This window comes from Corticium candelabrum, chromosome 21 (genome assembly GCF_963422355.1).
Source record: "Corticium candelabrum chromosome 21, ooCorCand1.1, whole genome shotgun sequence".
Taxonomy (NCBI): Eukaryota; Metazoa; Porifera; class Homoscleromorpha; order Homosclerophorida; family Plakinidae; genus Corticium; species Corticium candelabrum.
In genome coordinates this window covers 315192-337500 of record NC_085105.1, presented here as the reverse complement: position 1 = coordinate 337500, position 22309 = coordinate 315192, and the positions used below count along the sequence as shown (strand labels likewise).

Below are 22309 nucleotides of genomic sequence, written 5' to 3'. Positions count from 1 at the left end.
CTTCACAAGATGCAGAGTAACTTTGGTCTCTATATTTAATTAACCATTAATATTGGTTAATGTTACCCAATATGTATTTGTTGTCATACCAAGAGGTACAGTGCCATAGGCAGTCAGCATGCAATTTAATAAAAGACAAACAAAGAAAGAAGATAATAGTATATCAGATTAATAACAAACGGTATAGCTACCTACTATCTACCCTATATTAGCTGACATTGTATGTAGTTTGCTGTATCTATCTAACGTCGTTGTAGACCGGTCTACTACAGAATTGGATTTACCAAACAAGCAACGTTGTGTTTACTAGATACTGTAGTACACATAATTAATTGCTAACTAAAGATATTTGATTTACTCAAGACTCCAAAAGAGACTTATAGAAAACAACAGACCGGTTTCCAGCTGTCAAACCGATGTACAGGATGCTAATTGCCACGGTTTGATATCGATGGCACACTGTTAGCGCGCGCTATAGGATAGGTGACATTGCTGCAGCAAGGCTTATAGAGAGGAACGGTAGTGTTTATGAAGGTTACCGGCGCGAGCAAGGCAGAGTTTTACAACCAACTTGAACTATTGCTATCAAGTACCCGGAACTGAATGGCTATGGAACTGAGGTCAATAATTAGCATGTAAACAACATACAGTATATACATATACATGACAACACGTAATGAGTCTAATCTAACCTGATGAACTTGATACAAATGCTTGAAATGTTGTCAGTGCCTAAAATACAGCTATTATGAGCAGACACACGAGTTTTCCGGGTTTTAACTTTAAGCGTACCAACTGAAGACTAGACCCAGCTTTAAACAGCTATTTGGCCAGACTGCTTTTACTTGACTACTAGAGACATGCGACAGGATGTCAAGAAATTTGACAACGCGCAAATGCAGCAATCTGTAGAGTTGTGTCGCGCGTTGAAGCTCCTCAATTCGTGACGTTCAAAGTCTAAGTTATAGACTATCTCTAGAGCGGACGCTGTCACAAGCGGCACTATTTAGCTAGAGTGCCGACAGACAGGCCTACCATACATTCATTAATTAAAGCCACAGCCTCACTCACCAGCTGCAGGGATAGAGCTAGAAGGTAAGCCCGTGTAGACGCGAAATGAAATTGACAACTCATCTTCATCTGTCAACGGACTTGGCAGCCACCTTGGATTGAAATTAATCTAAAAGAAACCTTATGCTTCTACGCTTTCTTTATTATGGGTTTGCATCTCTAACCATGCACCACGTGGTCGATTGACTTAAAATTTAATACTATTTCTATTTTGATTGTTAGCTAGACGTAATATTGCTGTGATGCTTTGGTTTTAGTGCTCCTGCCCTTGTTGAGTTGCCTGTGGACTGGATTGAGGAACTAAACTGTCTATTTCTGGAATATTGAAATTTCAAGCAAATGTCCTATTATATAGTTTCAATTTGTAATCCAATATTCAATTTCTGAATAAATTGGAAATTAGTGGACGAACGATACACACACCAGGGAACTGTACCTTTTACTTAAATGCGACAGAAATTAATCATTCATTAGATTCATTCATATGTCAATACCCTTGCGACAATCAGTGCTTGAAGCACAATTGTATCATCATACAAATCCTTACTACAATTCTTAATAACTTGAATTCACAGTACATCATCACTTGACTTTTTCTCTTATAGTTTAGCTGTGAGAAGACTGATAATTTGTTCTTTCTGTGTTTGCCAGCAGTAAATTGCGGACGTATTCATAATACTAGGCACAAAGTCCGCATCTTCTTGCCTTAACAGAATGGGAATGCATTTTGCTTCTGCCATTGCCCGACTGTTTGTGTACATACATTCAATGAAATGACACAGACTCTGCAAGAGTTGTGAGTCCCCAAATCCTCGACTATGACGACAATCAAAGTCTGCCTTCAGCTCTTTGGTGCACACAAAAACAATAAAGTCTGCACGTTTTGTGTGCTGATCTGCCCAGTTTGGAATATTCTTCCTTGCCTCATCCTCGTCAAACTCATGAGATGTAACATTGATGCCATAATCATACCTCAATACTCCACAAATACTACGACATTCTGTTGCATTGTCATCATTCAATGTTGAATATACAAGTAAGACTCTTGGGACATTGTTGCTTGTAAATAAGTCACATGAAAATCCTCCTATTGTGTGATGGATTTCAACAGTTGTAACAGATGAACAGCTGTCTTTTACTTTGCTACGATCATTAGTTGAGTCCCTGAAAGAAGTTGAACTGCTGTCGGCTGACACAGATGATAAAATGTTGTATGATCGATTCCTCTTCCTTTGATATTCTGCAACCATACGTACAACTTCATTACGATCAGTGTGAGCACAAAATGGTCCTGATGGCAACTGTACTTCTTCTACAAAAATTGAACAATGTAAGCAATGCAGTATTGATTCAAGAGTTTAGGTTAACCGAGCAGAAACAAATACTATTAAGCCAAAACATAATCAACGACTACTGACAGACACAAACAGATTAATGTACAAACGGTTGAAACCAATACAAAAACAGAGACAGATAGACAGACAGACAAACAGACAAACAGACAGACAAACAGACAGACAGACAGACAGACAGACAGATAAGGACTGACAGAAAATACATACGACAAGTAATTAAACTAAAACTAAAACACATACTGGTTACCAAAACATTACTTATAGTCTATTAGGATAACAATGCATGCATTAAAAATTCGGTAGACAAACAGCTAGATGACAGATAGACACATGCAGGCAAATGCATGGCAATGACAATGGTGTTGTAGAAACAGTAACAATCAAGTCTTGAAACAGAACTCATACCCTTTCTACCACGCATACCTTTAGCAATATGATGAACACAATGATGTCTTGTTGTAGTATGCTTTAATCGCTGACAATAAATGAAACTCCCCACAATAAGGATGATAGAAATCAATACAAATATACCAGACACAGAGCCAGCAATGACTATGTTCCTTTGTGAGTCTTCAGTTTTTGATGACTGCTGATGATTGCTATGTGTTGTAGACGTTTCAGTAGACACAAAACGACTATGCTCTGCTTGAGATGTCATTTGAGTTGTTGATATAGCATCTGTATTTCCACAAATTAGCCTATTAAGCCCTGTCCACACTAGACTAGAATGGATCGTGATCCTGCTGATCACAATCCAATCGGGATAGCAAGCGTCCACACTGCACTTTGACAACAATACCTTCGCCTCATTTTCAGTATCACATGACTGATGACCGATGTGTACGTATGGGTTCTTTTGCTTGTGGAAAGCGTTGATACAGCAGCGTAAGGTGTGCGAGAACAAAGACGAGTGAGGAAGGTTAGATGTTCCAACTACACGCGTAGCGTACGTGGAGATAACACCCATTTTCTAATTGGATTCAACCATCCGATCGCGATCAAAACAACCTCCTGATGTGGATTGGATTTATCTCGCATAGGATCGCGATCCAGTTGCCAGTGTGGACAGGACTTTAGTTGATAAATGTTTATACATGTAATTCATATAATTATCTCTACACTGACTCGTTGTGCCAATGTTAGCCTAGCCAATGTTAAAATGCTAAAAAATTTTCATCTATACTTGACTGTCTCTATCTGTTACAACCGTTCCCGATAAAGAAGTGCATCAGAGCATTGCATAAAACACAAATTGTGCATGCACACAATCATGTACACACACACACAATCACGTACACACACACACACACACACACACACACACACACACACACACACACACACACACACACACACACAAACTCACTCACGAAAACAGACGTGTACAAACTTAACAAACAAGCACATTGCCAAATAAAGCAACTGTTGCTTTCATGCTTTACGAATTATTGTAATTATTGTCAATAAATCAACAAATTAATAAAGGCAAACAATCATTTTATTCACCAAATTTCACCTGGAGCAAATGAAGGAATGGGTACTGTAATTATTCGTCCTTTGCCAACACCCCTATCTTTCGTCTTGTCAGGATCAGTAAACACAACCACCTAAAGTGATTAAATTAAATTAGCAACAACTATCTATACATGGACTGCACACCAATGACTCACCGTTACATAATATTGATTATCAACAGGCAGCTCAAGGTTTGATACAACAGTTGATCTCATATCCTGAGACACAATTAAATGTCAACTGTCAGGCGGTTATACTGCTGACATACATAAAACATGTAACTTCACACCCCTAAAACAAACGTTGATATTAGAGGTAATTTTCCATGTAAGGCTCCTTCAACCACAAGCTTTGTTTTCTCAAGTGGAAGGAACGTGTTTGTTGGTGTCCACTCAACAGTGAGATTAGTGTAATTGTATCCACGAGATATCTTTACTCTCACATCAGGCTCGCCAGGAGCTATAAAAACAAGATGCTCAAGCAATAGCGAATCAAATGTATCAGAATTTAATGTAAAACCAATGTAATAAACTGCATGTCATGGGGTCATGAAACATAAACATGCGTAACTTCCTTTCTTATACATAAATTACTTGGGTTTCAATTTAGATTGATTGCAACCCAGCTAATAAAACAGTATTCAAGTACAACTCATGTTCTATTGCTGACTCCTGTCTATTTCTGTAATTGCTGTAAGTGTCATGCATGCAGTACCTGGAAATAAGCACAATGTTGGATCCATATCTTCTGTGATCATATCACAACCTAATACAGAAAGTTCCATGCAATAAAGACTATGATTACATTACAGAAAGATGCTTTTTAGCAAACAAACCTGGAGACATAAAAACTTTACTCTCAGTTACTGTCTCAGAGCAATTAGACGGTGATGGAATTGAGTTCATCTAACATGTAAACCGTTCTATACCTTATAGAATATAATGACACCACAATCATTACATGTAGTGTGTACTGACGATAATTTTCCCAAGGCATTGGCATTAGACTAGAATCCACGTCACAGCTTGTTGCCTGTTAATGCATACACATATATAGAGTTTGATACACACAGACAGTACAAAGAATGACACCAGCAGTAACCTCCATGGCAAAATAATTAGTTTGGCCGAAAACAATTAGACCAACTGGCAATATACACCAAAATACAGCTTGTCAGAAATAACTAAATTTGTAACTTCTAATTGATCCACATATGCAAACATAAACATACAAAAATCTTTAACTAGATCAACTGATATGCAACACGTTTAGCTTAAAAACAATGGATTAACACACTAACAGACATACAGCCAAACCAACCAATGACATGACAATATATTAATCAAGTAATAGACAAGCAATCACAAACTTAAAGCAACAGACACTCCAACAGACAATCCTACATATAAACAAGCAAAACTAAGTTCATCAAGCTCTGACTTATTCACCTGGTCGTCATTGCCAGTTGTGTTAATCTCCAAGCACAGTCTTAATTGATTGCCACCCCCCTCGTGATCAAACACTCTGATCTGAACACCTTGGAACAATCCATCTGCAAAAAAGCAATTTTTGAATTATAATATGTACACAAAAATTATCTAAAGCAATAGTGATGTAGTAGCACCAGAGGGATTAGTCCAATTCACACGGCCAACAGTGTTTGAACTACTGTCTTTTAAAAATGTAATGTGCACATTAGAAGGTGGACTTGCAACTGTTGCTGTGTACGAAGTTGTTCGTTTTAGTCTGCAGTCTGCAAACCATTGACAATCATGGTTAGTAATGCTACCACAAAGATATATGCTGGTGACCATACCGGGAACAAACTTGGTAGCATGACACTGAGGCACCTTTGTAGGAGTCAAATCATAATAGAGACCTAAAACAGAAATAAAAGCAATGAAATAACAAATAAATACTGTAGTAAGACAGCCAAAGAAACAAACAAAACAGACAAATAGACATACGAAACAGCCAAACAGCCAGACCAAAGATATGTAAGATGTAGCTGCCAGCTATAGCTGTCAACTCTTACATTGATAATGATAAAACTCTAAAGGATACAATACTTCTCTCATTAAATAAATTAAATGCAAGACATGCAAGAAAGCGTTATTAATGCACAAATAATTAAGAAATCTACACTGACAGTCTACCATGCAGCTCTGAACATACCCTACCACAACATAGACTGGTGCCCAGTCCTCCTCCACGCTAGGTTGCTTACATCATGTGCGCTAGCTGTCACGTGTGTATAGGTCCATGTGGTTTCACACGTGTGGTTGGCCTCGGCACGGAGGAGTACTGGGACCATACCTCGTCATGTGACAAACATGTTTGTAACGTGACCAAAATGGCATGACATGATTGGTAGATACTATTCTATTTAGCATGGTAGATTCCGTAGGAGGACTCTTGTAATGCACAATCACACAATTAGAAAGACTAAGTACACAACAATTATAGAGCCACTAAGCCATTACGTGCCGATAACTTGTTGACGGCGTCCATGTCCATGAGAGTGCGACTAGAGAAGGACTTTCAAGAAGAGCGGTCTCAATGGTAAGTACATGTGCATTCGCGCGCGCCTAAACCTTCTAGATACCTGTTGAGCCACACGTGTACGTGAAAGTAAAGTCTCTCTTTTTTTCAAAGGCTGCGACGGGTCCTGATCCCTGTATCCACCAGAGCACTGCGTTCGGGCGTCCCTGTTAGTTACGTCCAGCAGATTTTGTTGGATCAATTTCAAGCTAATATCAGTCACGTCGAGGTGGCTCGTATTGTGAGACAAGCTTTCCCGGAAGCTTGCCACAGGATGGACCATGCCACCAGAACATACGTCTACGATGGTATTGCCTTCGCACCAGTCTCTGCTGGAGTTATAGCACATTCTACTGACGCTTCAGACTTGCAGAATCAGCCCTCGCCTTATGCAAGTAAGATACGCACTACGTACAAGAGGTGTGCATGTGCAGAGTGCCTGTTTGACCTGTAGAAGTCACAAGGAGAAATCGACAAGATTCGAATCAAGCAAGTGGAACTTCTCCAACTCCAGCGAAGCAACATGTCTCAAGAGACTATGCAGAGACGCCAATCAATTGGCAATTAGTAGAAACGACTCTGTCGTCCGAGATGGAACATTTGTGGGAGTCCGACTACTGTTCTCTTGGTCGAGGGCCTGTTTTGTGGCAAGATTTATGCCGTTTCTTCATGAAAGACATTGAAGACACGATGTGTCGTCAAAGCCCTCATTTGTTTGGCATCTTGCAAGCGCTGGTCAATGGGAAAACCGATGAGGAGGCTGACAGCACATGCCTGCAGGCTCTCATCACCGGCACTGTGGCACTGAAGTTTAGAGATCGCCAAAGCAGTGGGATGGCACTCCTAACAGCCTACATGCTTGTTGCTCGCGGTACAGGAAAACAAGCAATTACAGACCTCAACCATCTTGGTGTCTCACAATCATATCAACAGGTTTGGCGACGTCTAAAGAACTTGGCGAATGATTACCAGGATGTACAGCAGCTCACGAAAGAGACACACATCTGGGTGTATGACAATCTGAATTTGTACAAAGGTGTGCGTCATGAAAGAATCGGTAAGTCAATTAATTAACTGGTGAATCTATAGCTGTCACACAGAACATTTACTTTACTGATTGTCATTCAATCAGTTTTAATTTCCGGCCTAACTTAATTAATTAAAGTACTCCAATATTACAGCAAATTATTTTCAGAACTTATGACTGGAGGTGGAATGTGTACAGGCACAGCCATGTACACAGAAATTTAGTGTTGATTACTAAACAGATTGATCAATGGACAGATGTAGAAATACAGGGCATGTATGGCCTAAGAGTGTATTATCTTATGTAACAACTTTGTATATATTATATGTATAGCTAGGACTGACAGTCTGTTATGTAAATGCAGGTGTGTCAGCCACTATGTGGAACTTGACCACAAGACTAGTTATCAAAGTGAAAAACTCTCCTCCCAGTTGGGATGCTGGATTACAGGTGTGTACACTGTAGTGTATACCAGAGAGATCCTGCTGTGGTCAAGTCAATTATCTCACACTGACCATGCTGTGTTTAATTGCAGAAGAAGCGGTCAGAGCTTCTTAAAGAAGACTTGCTTCCTAGTAAAGAAAATGACGAGACACTCATGCTTGACGCAGTGGAGTTTGTCATGGCATTCAAGGTGGAGAAACTCGAATGCCTGTCCCACCTCAAGAGGGAGAAACAACAACACCCTACAATTCCTTCCTCAAAGTCGCAGATTGTGCCACTGGAAATCCTGGACATTGATGAGGCCTCCACTGACAACAACATTATGATCCTGAAACATTTTTATAGGGACACTAGAAAAGAGAAACCTGATATGCAGGTTTGTAATGTTATGCATTGTCAACGTGTTCAGATTTTATAAGGCTGTGTATGTTCTGTTCATTGCTTGTTTAAGAAGTAATAAGTTTGGCTCTGTGTTAATTTAATTACCTATGGACAATTTACGTGCAAATTTTGAATTTTAGGGGGCTTCCACCACTCTTAATACCTTAATTATGACTATAACTCAGAATACATTACCTCTGTGGGGCTTATAAGTTTTACAAGTGATAAGCTAAATTCTGAAGATTAAATTTTGTCTTTTTCATTGTATAGTATCTATGTCAACCTTGTATTGGTTAACTTGAAAATAACCATTGTAAGTATTAGAGGAATGAATCTTTGGCTTTTCACATTGCACTGCAAGCAGTCTGAATAATAGTTAAATATACTCATGCAAAATCTGCAGGCTGCATGCTGTATGATCTCGAGCATAATAGCTGAACAATAGTGGTCCCATCCAAGCCTGTAATTAATGTTTTAGCAGCATCTAACAATTGAGAACATTTTGAGTCAGTTGGCATGCGTGGTAATTGTTTGAACATGAAAGCATTGTTGTTAATGTTAGGTTTGAATCTGCTAGCAGTATTAGTGTTTATTAAATTAATAATTAATGCGCAGGAAAGTGGAAAGAAAGTGTGGCACTGTTAGTGACTAAAAGTTTTGTCTAGGCTGTGGTTGGTGATCAGAAGACATGTAGTAATATTAGAGGGGCCAAACTGATGCGATCATTTGAGAAAGATCCTGAGCATAAGCTGCATTGGGCGTGCGAATGTCCTGGTGAGTGAGGAATTAACCATCTTAAAGTTTAGACATGTGGTGCATCTCCCTGTTTAGGAGATTTCCACTTTGCTTTGAAATGTTTGCAAGTTACTTTTATGACTACCTGGGGCTCTGAAAGAGACAGCGGCTCTCTCTGTCATTTAAAAGATATTAGTGGAAGAAGGCAGGTGGGACGAGATGTCAAAGTCTTTAATGTGGGAGATGAGTTTCTTTGACATGCATTTGAAGCTCATCTACTGGCAGCAATTACAAATCGTTTCAACTTACGTTCGCCTCCAGACAACATAGCTGGCTCCACAAAGAAGACACATTCATGGCTGCAGCACAAGGCTGAAAAGATTGTCCAATGCTCTGTGCTTCCCTGTGAGTCTCCTTTGATGCTCACCAAAGTTGATGAATTGTACATGTTGCATAGACGTTTATTGTATACGGGATTTCTTTATCTACGACTAGGGGACTCCATCAGACAAGAAGACGGTCCTAGAATTATTTCAGCGTGAAAGTTGGCTTGTCATGTTTCTTGGGTCTTGGCGAAGGAATTATTCTACAGAGGCAGCAAACCTGTTAGCTAATTTGAAAGCTGACTGGTCACCATCCATGGCCTACATACAGACCTATAACAGGACAGTCAATATGAAGGTGAAAGCGGAGGAGGCAAGCCAATTGACCAAATGTTGGAGCATTACAACTTGTAAGTGGCATAGCTGCATAGCTGCATCATGCATTCAGTTGTCAGTTATTCAGAATGTTGTGTATAGGATTATGAAGAATGCTATGTCATCAGCACGGACATTTTCGTTTGACCATGTCAAGGTCATATCTAGAACTGCCTTGTTTTTGATGGAAGCTGCTCATGAGGCAGGGCCTGAGCTGTCATCAACACTAAGTCAAAGGGCTCATACAACTCCCTCAGCTGAGAACAATGTTTTTTTGATGAGTGCAGCCATAAATGCCAGTGGGGTTGCAGCTCAAGTAGAAGGACGTAAAGGCAAAGTCACCAAGCCAGATCCAAGAGAGAAAGGACTTGAAAAGTTGGAGCAAGGATGGTTGAAGGCTTACTTAACTAGGTCATGTGACATTGACTCCTATCTATCTGAGTACTGTGACTCTCAGGCAGAATATGAGCTAGAGCCGGAAGTGCTTATAAAAGATGTGGAATGCTAGAGTCATTAGTAGGATCCAGTAAATGTCAAGGCACCACCACCACCTTTCTAGTTGTTGTGTTGATTTTTATGTTGGGGCCGCATGCATAGAGCAAGACCATCAGTGGTCACTATAGTAGTTGCTTTTTTAGTAGGAGTGTTACAGCATGCAGTTGGGCTAATAGAGAGTGTTCAAAATTGCAGCCCATAACTGCAAGCATTTCTATTGATTCTAATAGTGACGTTCTCACAGGGGTCTCACAATGCTGTCTATACGTACGTACCGGTGATTACTGTGATACAGCACTCGCGGTAGTATTGGAACACACGAAGTCTCGGAAATTATGCTACGAAATTCTTTTCTGTGTAATTACACAGTTATTTCATTACTGGTCTTCTATCTCTGGGCATGCGCGTCATTGGCTGCGGGTGGAGCAAGTTGCATGTCTCCAAGTGGCCTTCACTTTGTGCTTGAATCAGTTGCTTGCTCCAATGTTAAACTTCGTTTCATGCTCCTCTTGTGGCGTTTTTGTGGACTGTCAATGTAGTGTTCTTCGAGGGCGCTCCTAACGACAGAATGTATCTCAGAGGAGTAGCGTTGGTCCAAATTTGAGACAGCGGCCAGGTCTTCTACTTCCAAAAAATCGCCACAATTGTCAACTATCTCCCTAATAGTTCGGTTTGTGACAATTGACTGGGGCCCCAAGAAGGCTCTGCCATTCCTTTCAAAGGTTCTCTCTCGCCATGAAGCCAGGGCCTCAAAGAGCACGCTCTTTTCTGCATCCGTCACCTGAAAATCGCAAACCGTTTCTTGGAGCAGCTACAGGAACTAACTATAAGAGTTAGTCACGTTTTGCCGTTTGTGTTTCCTGGAACGGCGAGCTGAACATGTGTGGTGCACGATATAGCCATTTGGGTCTACGGTTACTTCTGTGCATCCTGTGCAGCATAGGCTGGATTTGCAACAGACAAGAATTTCTTCAGAGTCTAGGGCAGTCAGAAGGCCTCTTCTAATGCAGCCTCCTCCTAGGATGCTGTTTATGCGGATGTCCTTGGTCTTTTTTTCTGAGTTCTTTGGGATGGAACACAATGGCTGCAGTTGACTTATGGCCATCTCTTCCTGCTCTTCCTATCATCTGCACCAGAGCAATGATTGCAAATGTTACCACATTAGAACTGCAACAACCTACTTGAAACTACTCTTCAATAGTAGATGGTAATCCCAAATTCACTACCATGTGAACATCAGGAATGTCAATGCCCTGTCAACAACACTTGGAGATCAATCTACTAGTCTACTTTACCCTATACTGTATGGAATGGGGACTTCTCACCATGCCAAAGCCAATTGTGGCTATTACCACCAAAATCTTGCCAGTTTTAAACTACATTTCCACCTGCCGTCTGGTGTCAGCTCTGAGGCTGGAATGATGGAGGCCAACTTGCAAACCCCTTGATGACAGACATTGCCATAACTTTACTGCTTTCACTTTCCGCTGAACATAAAGGATAGTTTTGGGGAAACTCTCAAGTGACGTTAACCCAAACAGCAAGGATAGAATGGCCTTCTGCAGGTAAAGGTCAATTTGATAATTACAATGTGCATGACCTTGCAGCTGACAATATAATGCAACAACCTGGCTCTGAGGTGTCTTCTTTGCATACAAAAACAGTCATTGCCATAACAGGACATTGGAGAAAACTCCTAAGTTTTCGCTATTCTTTGAATTGCGGTTGAAAGTTATTACCCCTACAACACATTATAAGGGTCATGTAAGCAATGGTCGAATACGTGTAATGGTACCAGTCACAGATGCAGTGTGCTTCATCCACAGCAATTAACCCAATTAAGTTATTGCACTGAGACTTGCTGAAACACTCCAGCCAGACCTTGCTAAGAGCAGTCTCAGGGGACATGAAGACTATAGAATGTGGGCCATTAATTAAGCTCATACATGCATTGTAGGTACTTGAAGTAAAGATGTTTGAACTCACTGAATTTGTTGCTGGTAATGTACTGAGCTGCTTGGCCAGCAGTCAGTGACCGAGAACTGAGTGGAATAGCAGCTGCAGGCACTTGTAATTGTTTTAGAGTTTCAACCTAATCATTAATCTGGTTAGGAAACTAGGATCAAACGTCTAGATATTTCTAATGCACCTGGTCAATCATCAGTGAATTCAAAGGACTGATGACAAGGCAACACTTCTCCAGCGCTAAGACTGGCAGTTGGTAACACAGGGACTTTCCACTGCCCGTAGTCATCTGAACGACAATGTCCTGGCCCTGCATGATGGCGACGGATGCTTCAAGCTGGCCTCTGCGCAGTGAAGGGTATCCATAGACCTCTCGCAGTACGCCACACAGCTTTTCAACGTGTCCCATTTGAAATTGGCGATCAACTAGCTATGTGTAGGCGTGTGCTTTAGATATGTGAAGGTAGCCAGCTGTACGAAATATGTCCGTCATGGGCTGCATTATCCTACCCTATACTCTGCTAGTCAGCGCAGTTTTGCGAAGAGGATCGTGCATGTGCATGATGGCGTTGATTTGTGAGGCCAGGCGACTGACCTGTTGTAGGCAAGTTGTTAGACTCTTGCTAGCTAATCTACCACCTTCTGTGTCGTTTAGCAGAGTCTTTGCAACCTATTAGAAATCTTAGCTGAGACCAGCGGGCTGACCTAAATAACTTAATTAGACTCAAAACGTGTCACGTGACAAGGTATGGTCCCAGTCCTCCTCCGTGCTGAGGCCAACCACACGTGTGAAACAACATGGGCCTATACACACGTGACAGCTAGCGCACGTGGTGTAAGCAACCTAGCGCGGAGTAGGACTGGGCACAAGTCTAACGACAATAGCCTTTACAAACTGTTGTAACAATTATTTACAGCAGTTGATATTTCTGAATAACTGTCATGCCAAAATGGTCCGGGCCAGAGTGAGCCAAGTACAAGGTCAGGGTTGGGGTCCGTTTCAGTTGACTGGTCCATTTTCGGCTTGAGTGCAAATTACCTAACATACGTGAATGTACTAAATAACCAGTTTGCTGTCTCGCACTACATGACGCCTCAGATGCTCGCGTACTGTGGTTAAATGAACAGTACTTTGGAAACATATCACACACCAGACTAGCAAATAGGCGTGAGACACAAAACAAAGGGTCACACGTAATTTGCAGTGCGGTTATATCCTCACCGTCTTCCAAACAAGAGAGGTCTTCCGGTGGCGTTCTAACGACGACCCTTCTCTTCACCGCCGAGCTGTCCATTCGCACTGCGGAAGCACACTTTTCTCGACAGCTACCATCCCTTTGCTACAATGGGGATCAAGAAAGAAATTATGAACGAACACAATGCACAGGCGACGTGGATGTGTCTGGTATGTCCTAGGTAGTTATAGATCTTTTAGATGCGTCTATAGCGAAATCATGCGATAGTGAAAGCTCTACCCGGAACAAAAAAAGTCTGTAGGGCACATTGAGGCCATGCACACTTACCTCTGCTGCTCGACATGCTTTTACACATAACATTCGTCTCGACGTCTTTCTGCCTGCTTTCACATACGAAGTAAGAAGAAAAAGATGAAGGAGCAGCAGCAAACGCATGTTGCAACATGCTAAATGTGCACAGCTTACAGTGCGTTATATGCAGGAAGTAAAGGAGACACTAGCAGGAAACACTAGGTCACAATATATAGTGCTATTTTCAGTAACCCCAATGCCAGTGGCATAGTAAGTTTAGATGAAACACAAATAATAAATGTAATGTATATGAGAACTCTACGTTACCCATGCTTTCAGTTTCGATAATTCTCTGCAAAGTTTACAGTATGTACACACGCAGAAGCCTGTGATGTAGATTTTGCCCAGTGACGTCACGTCATTCGTGAAGTAGTTGACTTTTGTTGTGCCTGCGTGCGTGCGTGCGTGCGTGTGTGTGTGTGTGTGTGTGTGTGTGTGTGTGTGTGTGTGTGTGTGTGTGTGTGGAATTCGTCGAAATATATAGATAAAAGACAAATTCCCAAGTTATGCAACTTGAAACATTCTCAAATGTTGTTTAGTCCACCTCAAGTCTGCAAACCTTTTTGTCATGTAAGTTGAGTACATGTATATATAAGAAAGTAGCTGCCAACAAGGCTAACTACAAGGCACATGCTGTAATTGTCCCTACCATTATTTATTTGATTGCCTATATTATCTAGATCCTTCTGCAGTAATTTACACGCAGTCTAACACCAATCAATATTCTTGTTGTACTTAATTTTTTGAGTAATGTAACACTGTATCTTGCAATTGTAATTGATCAATAAATTTCTAAACTATACATCTTTACTTGAAATTTTTCTTTATTCCTTAGCTGTGAGGAGACGAATAATTTGTTCTTTCTGTGTTTTCCAGCAGTAAATTGCTGACGTCTCCATAATAGCAGGCACAAAGTCCGCATCCTCTTGCTTTAACAAGACAGGAATGCATTTTGCTTCTGCCATTGCCCGACTGTTGGTGTACATGCCTTCAATAAAATGACACAGATTGCGCAGAAGTTGTGAGTCTCCAAATCCTCGGCCATCACGACAATCAAAGTCTGCCTTCAGCTCCCTGGTGCACACAAAAACAATAAAGTCTGCACGTTTTGTGTGCTGATCTGCCCAGTTTGGGATATTCTTCCTTGCCTCATCCTCATCAAACTCATGAGATGTAACATTGATGCCATAATCAGTCCTCAGCATTTTACATATACTACGACATTCTCTTGCATTGTTATCGTTTGATGTTGAATATACAAGTAAGACTCTTGGTACATTGTTGCTTGTAAATAAATCACATGAAAATTCACCTATTTTATGATGAATTTCAACGGCTGCTTGAGATGAACAAATGTTTTGTACTTTGTTATAATCACTGGATGAGTCTCTAGGAAAGGATGCATTACCGGAACTTGATATTGCTACTGCACAATTTCTATTTGTCGATCGGTTTAAATGATTTTGGCCTCCAGCAGCATTGCAGGACTCCGTTTGATAGTCTAGAAAATACAACAAAAAGCATATTGACACACAGATGGCTAGACAACACACACCCATGCAGCTAGTGCAGGCATGCAGGTAACAAACATACAGGCAGAAAGACATAAACAGACAAGCACTTGTTAGTAGATGCTATGAGTCGTGTCACAACCCTTACTAGTTGCTGTTGTTGAAGTAGTAGCATCACTGGTATCATTACTCCATGTAACAAATTGCTGTTTGGTTAGACGCCATCTTTTTCGAACAAACACAAAAGTCAGCATAATAATGACAATGGAAATGAGTACAAATACACCAGAAACCAAGGGAGCAATGAGTATGCTCAACTGTGTGTCTTCAGCATGTGGTGTGGCACGTGTTGAAATATTACTAAACACTAGATAACTAGTACTAGTGACTGTTTGAGATGTCTCTTGAGTTGTTTTCCTCCCTTCAGTTGTTTTCATCCCTTGAGTTGTTGTCATCCCTTGTGTTGATGTTATGGCTGTTGTACCTACACAACAAGTAAATTATTCTTTTGTATGAAAGACCCTAATTTTAAAAAAAGGTGATGCTATATTACACACAGACTGCAATAGGTCAAAATTAGCCCACCCATACAACTGTTTTGTCTGTATTTCACTTAACTTAATTAATTAAACGACTAATGCAAAAGTGATGCATTTTGTAATAAAATATTACAGTGAAACTGCTTTAGCATAGCCAGCTTTTCTTGTCTACCATGATTGTTCTAATTGCAGATCTCAGGGTTCAATGCCAATAGTTCTAAAACAGAATCCCAAATACATTCAATTTTTCTTTGATTAATTGACTGCCTCCCAATAAAATACAGCAAGCTAATTACGTTAACTTGTGTTGTCCTCGGTAATCAAGTCCAGCTATATTTTAAATGCAATTAAAGCACAGTTGCCTGCTATCTCCCTGTCATACTCATGCCATATGTATACCTGGAGAAAAGCATGTTGTTGGGTCCACATGTTTTGTTGCAGCATCACAGGCTAATACAGAAATTTCTATGCTGTCAAATTCCATCACCAACATGTCAACTAGCAAACCTGGAGACAAGATGATTTCACTCACATTGGGCTTCTGATAGCAATTAGAAGGTGATGGCATAGAGTTCATCTAAATGTATGACTGATGAATGTTTCTACACATTAGTACATCAAACACTACACAATTGTACCGTTAGTGTGTAGCTGCCATCAGATTTCCAAACCATTAGACTTTTATCCAATTTACAGCTTGTCACCTGTAAAATACACTTTCAGTTGGTCTTTAACTTAATACATACGCAAACAGTACAAATTAGCTACAGCATGCCACCATGTTAATAAAGACAAACCAGCAAAAGGCTGAAAAATAAGTACCCGATTGATGGGTTTGCTACAGTAAGCAGTTATAACTCATCATGACAATTAACTAAGCTAAACATACAGCAGATCAGTAACTCCTAAGATAAAGATTTGTAATGTAACTCTATACAGATGTATGTATAAACACCTAGTCCGTGCTTGTATGACAATTCCAAGCGTGGCTAGCTATACCTACAAATGTTAATTAATTAAGCAAATAATCATGAGCAAATAGACAAAGTAATAAACAACAAATGTATATACTATACAATACATACACACATTCAAACAGACACACACACACACACACACACACACACACACACACACACACACACACACACACACACACACACACACACAACTATACATGGTATGTAAACACAAATGGGCAAAAATCAAGTGATGTACCTGATTATTGTTGCTAATATTGCTATATGTAATCTCTAAGCACATTCTCATTTGACTGCCACCATCCTCATTGTCATAAACTCTGATCTGAACACCTTCAAACAATCCATCTGCAAAACACCATTAAAATCTACAAAATGTCCAATTCATATTGAAGTGATAGTTGTGGTAGCACCAGAGGGATTAGTCCAAGACACAATTCCAGCAATGTTTGGACCTCTTGAAAAAGTAACCTTCAAATTAGAAGGTGGACTTGCAAGTGTTGATAAGTTTGATTTTGCTCGTTTTAATCTACAGTCTGCAAAGCAAAGATGTTCACGTTTAATTAATAATTTATTGCCAATTACGATAGAGAGCTATGCAGTCATACCAGGAATGAATTTGAAAGCATTACACTGAGGCACACCTTTAGAAGTTAGAGGATAAAAATGATCTAACAAAAAGACAAGTAAAACATATAATAATAATAATAATAATAATAATAATAATAATATAATATATTTTGTTTCATAACACTACAGGTACAGTGGTCTAAGCCAGACAAGATACATACACTAACAAGTAAAAATAGATAGTTATAGAAGAATAAACGTAGAAGAATAAACAAACATAAATTAAGGTTTAATCCAGCTCTTGAAGTCCATGTAGGACAACACTATGATTCTTGTTCTTGTCTCATTGTCCACTGATCGTCACAGATTACCTTGAATATTCAGAATGAACCCCCTCACTAATTCATTATTAGAATGAACTGCTCTCCATAAGAGAGCTGGCTAACACGCAATAGATCTGGAGCTTCCCTGATAGGTTCTCCAAGAGTTTCTCGCAAGGATGTTTTGTTTGAGATCCCTGGCCCTCTACGATACCTCTTCTCCACGCTTGATGTAGTAAACGTTTGGTACTTCCCATTCCCAAATCCCACAGTTTACATCCATAGCCCAATACAGGTAACAATACGGAGTACATTATCGTTGTCCATACTGTAGGATTACGACCCACGCCTTTGACAGCCCCTACAATTAAGTATAATGAAGAGTAGAGCTTCCGACACCGCTCTTCCACCGCACCAGTTGTTTCTTTCGGAACAGCCAATAATTTATGACGTAAATGAATGACATCATGTAGTTCAGGCACACTCTCTCCATTGATGGAGAAAACTGTCTCTTTACAGTAAATGGATCGCCTCTTCCTAAAACTAATTGATTTACTTTTCTGAATATTAAATTTCAGGCAGTGGTCTGTTGCAAAACTATCGAAGATCTCCAATAACCTCTGCATGCCCTCTCTGCTTGTAGACAGAAGCGATAAATCATCCGTGTATGCGATGCCACCACTAAACCTCCCGTTAATTCAAACACCTACGCCCGATTGTTCTAATCCAGTAATAAGGTCATCAACGTAGACATTAAATAGAGCAGGAGAGAGTACACTGCCTTAGCAAACTCTATTAGATGTTTTGAAAGACACTGATTTTGACGAGTTCCATTTCACATATAAGTCTTGTTTTTTATACCAGTTCCTCGGGAATTTCACGATAAAGTTGGGGTATGCCGTTCCAACAGCTTCATAAACAATAGAGCATGATTAACTCTACCATACGCTTTCGATAAGTCAAGAAAGCATCCAAATACAGTCTCGTTTCCATTTTCAAGAAAATAATTGATAGACTCCTGTACGACAAACGTAGACATATCATAGCCATGACCAGCCTTGAAACCGAATTGTTGCTTGTTTGTATGCCAAATTCTCTGATATTTTACCATGATAATTTTCTCTAATAGTTTTCCCAGCACTGACGATATCACTATGCCTCTATAATTGTCTGGATTATTTCTATCTCCAGCTTAATATTTCAGAATGGGGATTATTGCAGTTTCTCTAAAGTTTCTCGGAATACAGCCATGCTTGACCAATCCTGTGAACAAGCCAGCAATATGTCTATAGAGATTCAGAGAGCCATTCTTGATACGTTCTGCCTGAATACCATCCAAATCTGAGGCGTTATTGTTCTTCAGTTGCAAAAAAGCCTTCCTACATTCTTCTGCATTGATAACAAAGTGCCACCACGAGGTTCTTTTTCTCATATCTTCTTCTTCTACCATTCTATCAAGGTGGTTGTTCAATACATCGCAAAATTTTTGATCTTGAATATTTCCTAATTTTTGGTAATACTCTTTCCAATAATTGCTAATGTCGCTGTCCGTTCTTGCCATCCTTATCTGAACACCATTGCATGATGGTCGACCTTGTTTCTTAATTCTTTTCCAGAATCGTTCTTGTCTGCTGAACAAAGTTTTTCCAAGAGGATCTCACTCTCTCTCTTTTCACTCACCTGCTTAACTCTCTTGAGTTCTTTTCTCGGAATATCCGTCTGTCCCTCATTTCAACAAAGAGTGTACCAGATCGACATTTTCCACTTTGCTTCCATTTCCAGTATGCTTCACTAGCTTCCCGTTGTCTTAGTCAAATGCTATTTTGCCCTGCAGTATGTAGTGCATGGATAATACTTTTGCAATATGGTTCCAAGAGTGGTTTGTGACAACACCGGTCTGGTTGATTACATAGAATTGCATCCCACGGTATTTCTATATCTGATAGGCGTCTATCCAATTCCCATTGATATCTAAGTAAGTCCAGGTCTTGACACTGTTGCCAATTACAAACCAGATGGTTCTGTCTGACATTGGAGATCTTTACATTATGTTGACTATCATCCAATTGAATCAATAGTCGCACTGGCCAATGATCAGAACTAGGAACTATATCCTCTATTACATGAAAATCTCTAACCTGAGATCTGATGTTATTTGACACTAAGGCATAGTCCAACCAACTGCACTTTGAAAGATCCCCCGATTCCCATGTCATGAAATTTACATCTTTTTCAAAGTGATCTAGATCTGCAATGACGACACCATTATTTGTAGCAAACTTTCTCATCTTCTTTCCAAACCTGCTACTACTGAATGAGCGAGGGTCACCATTAAAGTCCCCAATTATTATTTTGCTGTCGAACTCCGGGCTATTGACAAGACCATCCAAGTATCCAAGTTCTTCTTCATAATCATCACTTGATGTTACGTCTCCCAAATCACACGGCATATATACTGACGCAACCACAATTTTCCTTACTCCCAAATCAATGATAATAGCACACAGTCTGTCTGATGGGGTCTTTTGTACTTAGATATTCTTCTGTAACTCCTTCTTCCACATGATAGCAACACCACCATAGGGTCTCCCTTGACCCATTAAATTACTCCTCATTGGGGAAAGAGCTGTAAAAACATATCCATTTTGCAACCAGTGCTCAATCCTGAAGACAAAGAATATCTGCTTGCTCAGCAAGCACTCTAATATGATCTTCAGAAGATCCAAAACCTCTACAGTTAAAACTAATTACATTCAGAGTAGACTCCATTATCACTCACTGTTCGATTTGCTACTAGAGCCTTGAGGAGCTCTAATCCATGATCTAACCTTGACATATTAATATAGTGGCCAAAATGAAGGATCAAGAACCTTTTGCTTATCTTCTAAACATACTCGAATTCGGGCACTCACGGTGTCCTTCACTTTAGAATTCAGGAGAAATAGGTGGATTGGCTGTACTCCATTCTCTGACAGATTTCCTTCAAATATCTTCCTTACTGCTGTCTTTCTCCACGTTTCCTACAAAGATATCCTAATATGCTCTTCTTGATTCAACTCCTTTCAAACTGCCAGAAGAAGTTTCTCTTTTTCCTCGAATCACTTTCACATTCTTCTTCTTCACCTGTGACACTACAGTCCAATCTGGTTGGCTATACTTATCCTCCGTCTTTCCGATATTGTCATCCTCGCTATCCTCTCTCTTTGTAACACTGACGTCACTACCCTTCTGCTCCTTAACATACTCAGGTTCTTGCACTCTGCTTCCTGCATTTCCTTCAGATGTTACCTCCGCATAACTGGCTCTGGCTTCGTACTTTGAGGCTTCCAGGTACCCCGATAGCAGATCTACTTTCTTCGCTAAACCGTCTACCTTTTCCTCTACAGACTGAAGGAGTTGTGAGGTCACCTCTTTCTTAGCCAATGAAAACTGTTTCACTGGATCAGCTGTTTCAAAGGGCATCCGAGGCAGAGCATTCAGATGATGGCTGCAAACTTTGGCAAAGAAAGCCCAAGTCTGATACATTCAGTAAAGATCTTCAGTATGTCTTGAACGTTCACTTCACCAACTGACGACTTTCCAGTTTGACGGTGAACTCGCTTCCTCACGTTCATTTCCTCGTGGCCCTGCAAGTTGTTGGCAGTCTCGAATAGAACGCCGCAAGCCATCATTATCGCTTCTTCCTTGAAGCCACTCACTAAAATGGGTTTCAGCTTTTCCATTGGAACACACTCCACTTTGTTCTGAACAAAGCAGAGCAAATCGTTTACAACAACACTGACGTCGTGATTCACCATCACACATCCGGGTTATTCATATTAGTACAATTTAATTAATTAGTGATTAAAAATTATAAGACCACTCTCCAAATTTTCAGATTTTGTATATGCTCATGCAATCTGATTTAATTGTCAAACAACAATTCTATTGCATTTCGTTAATTAAAATGCACGTGGTCTTATCATTTTTTCCAGAGCTGCATGTACATAAAATATGGCGCTACATATCTACCGTATTGAATACAGAAGTAATAAAACGTCATCATACAAAAGGTGTGATTGAACACAAGACAGTCACATGATCAAATCTCGGAAATAAAAGTGGAAGTAAAGTAGACGCTCACTAGGCTTCAGGCAAGCCCTGTCTTCCGGTGGAGCTCTAGCGACTCTTCCCTTCACCGTCAAACTGTCAGCTTGCACAGCAGAAGAAGCACATTTTTCTCGACACCTACCATGTCGTCGCTACAATAACAATAGAGAGCTACAAAGTTAGCAATGTGTCGATCATTAATTGTGCTATCTATTAGAAACAGTACATATCTGTCCGTTCTACTAGAAATCCGATCAGACCTCACCTCTTCTGCACGACATAGTCTAGTAGGACACGGAGTTCCTCGAGATGTCTGTTTGTCGGTTTTCACGAACGACGTAAGAAGAAACAAGTAAAAGAACAACAGACCTGGTAGCGTACGACATAACATACTACGTTGTCTTTACAATTCACAGTAAAGTGCGTTACACGTAAGGTGCGTTACACGTAAGGTCACCGGAAGATGGTACACAAGCGTCCCTCCTACATGGAGGAAATGATGCGCAACGTATACAAAGTAGAACGC

At 40.2% G+C, this 22309-nt stretch overlaps 3 protein-coding genes across 4 annotated transcripts in view; all 3 read right to left on the bottom strand.

Annotated features, from left to right (window-relative positions):
* The window catches only part of LOC134196784 (uncharacterized), a 4562-nt gene extending 3428 nt beyond the window's left edge, over nt 1–1134 (bottom strand). Inside the window, exons 1-2 of the mRNA XM_062666004.1 lie at nt 1072–1134; nt 693–732 (exon numbers count right to left, since the gene is read on the bottom strand). Coding sequence (XP_062521988.1) covers nt 693–732; nt 1072–1134 — 103 coding nt within the window. The remainder of the gene's footprint in view (nt 1–692; nt 733–1071) is intronic.
* A 220-nt stretch (nt 1135–1354) lies between these two features.
* On the bottom strand, nt 1355–13873 carry LOC134196643 (uncharacterized). The gene is made up of 13 exons (XM_062665848.1): nt 13751–13873; nt 13450–13567; nt 5758–5820; nt 5566–5694; nt 5390–5493; nt 4902–4973; nt 4777–4846; nt 4656–4706; nt 4231–4400; nt 4097–4159; nt 3943–4033; nt 2850–3104; nt 1355–2383 (listed from the first exon to the last, which is right to left on the bottom strand). The coding sequence occupies exons 1-13, from the start codon at nt 13856–13858 to the stop codon at nt 1671–1673; spliced, it is 2007 nt and encodes a 668-aa protein (XP_062521832.1). The 5' UTR covers nt 13859–13873; the 3' UTR covers nt 1355–1670.
* Nucleotides 13874–14168: 295 nt separating this feature from the next.
* Nucleotides 14169–22207, bottom strand: LOC134196172 (uncharacterized). Of its 2 annotated transcripts, XM_062665243.1 has the most exons (11): nt 22049–22207; nt 21818–21935; nt 17413–17475; nt 17218–17340; nt 17043–17152; nt 16463–16528; nt 16332–16401; nt 16224–16274; nt 15604–15769; nt 15434–15510; nt 14169–15275 (listed from the first exon to the last, which is right to left on the bottom strand). In XM_062665243.1, exons 1-11 carry the CDS (start codon nt 22172–22174, stop codon nt 14599–14601), a joined length of 1647 nt encoding a protein of 548 aa, XP_062521227.1. In that variant the 5' UTR covers nt 22175–22207; the 3' UTR covers nt 14169–14598. The 2 variants fall into 2 exon arrangements, with proteins under 2 accessions (XP_062521227.1, XP_062521225.1); XM_062665241.1 differs by having other exon boundaries at nt 15434–15769.
* Between the last annotated feature and the right edge of the window lie 102 nt (nt 22208–22309).

Excerpts from the sequence above, each read along its gene's own strand:
- LOC134196643 (XM_062665848.1), bottom strand. The coding sequence starts at position 13,858 with ATGCGTTTGCTGCTGCTCCTTCATCTTTTTCTTCTTACTTCGTATGTG. Across the intron at positions 4,974-5,389 it reads CAACTGGCAATGACGACCAG|GCAACAAGCTGTGACGTGGA; the intron begins GTGAATAAGTCA and ends ATGCATTAACAG. Across the intron at positions 4,847-4,901 it reads ATCGTCAGTACACACTACAT|ATGAACTCAATTCCATCACC; the intron begins GTAATGATTGTG and ends TTTACATGTTAG.
- LOC134196172 (XM_062665241.1), bottom strand. The coding sequence starts at position 22,174 with ATGTTATGTCGTACGCTACCAGGTCTGTTGTTCTTTTACTTGTTTCTT. Across the intron at positions 17,341-17,412 it reads TGCTTTCAAATTCATTCCTG|ACTGTAGATTAAAACGAGCA; the intron begins GTATGACTGCAT and ends TTTGCTTTGCAG. Across the intron at positions 16,275-16,331 it reads TGAAATCATCTTGTCTCCAG|CCTGTGATGCTGCAACAAAA; the intron begins GTTTGCTAGTTG and ends TTTCTGTATTAG.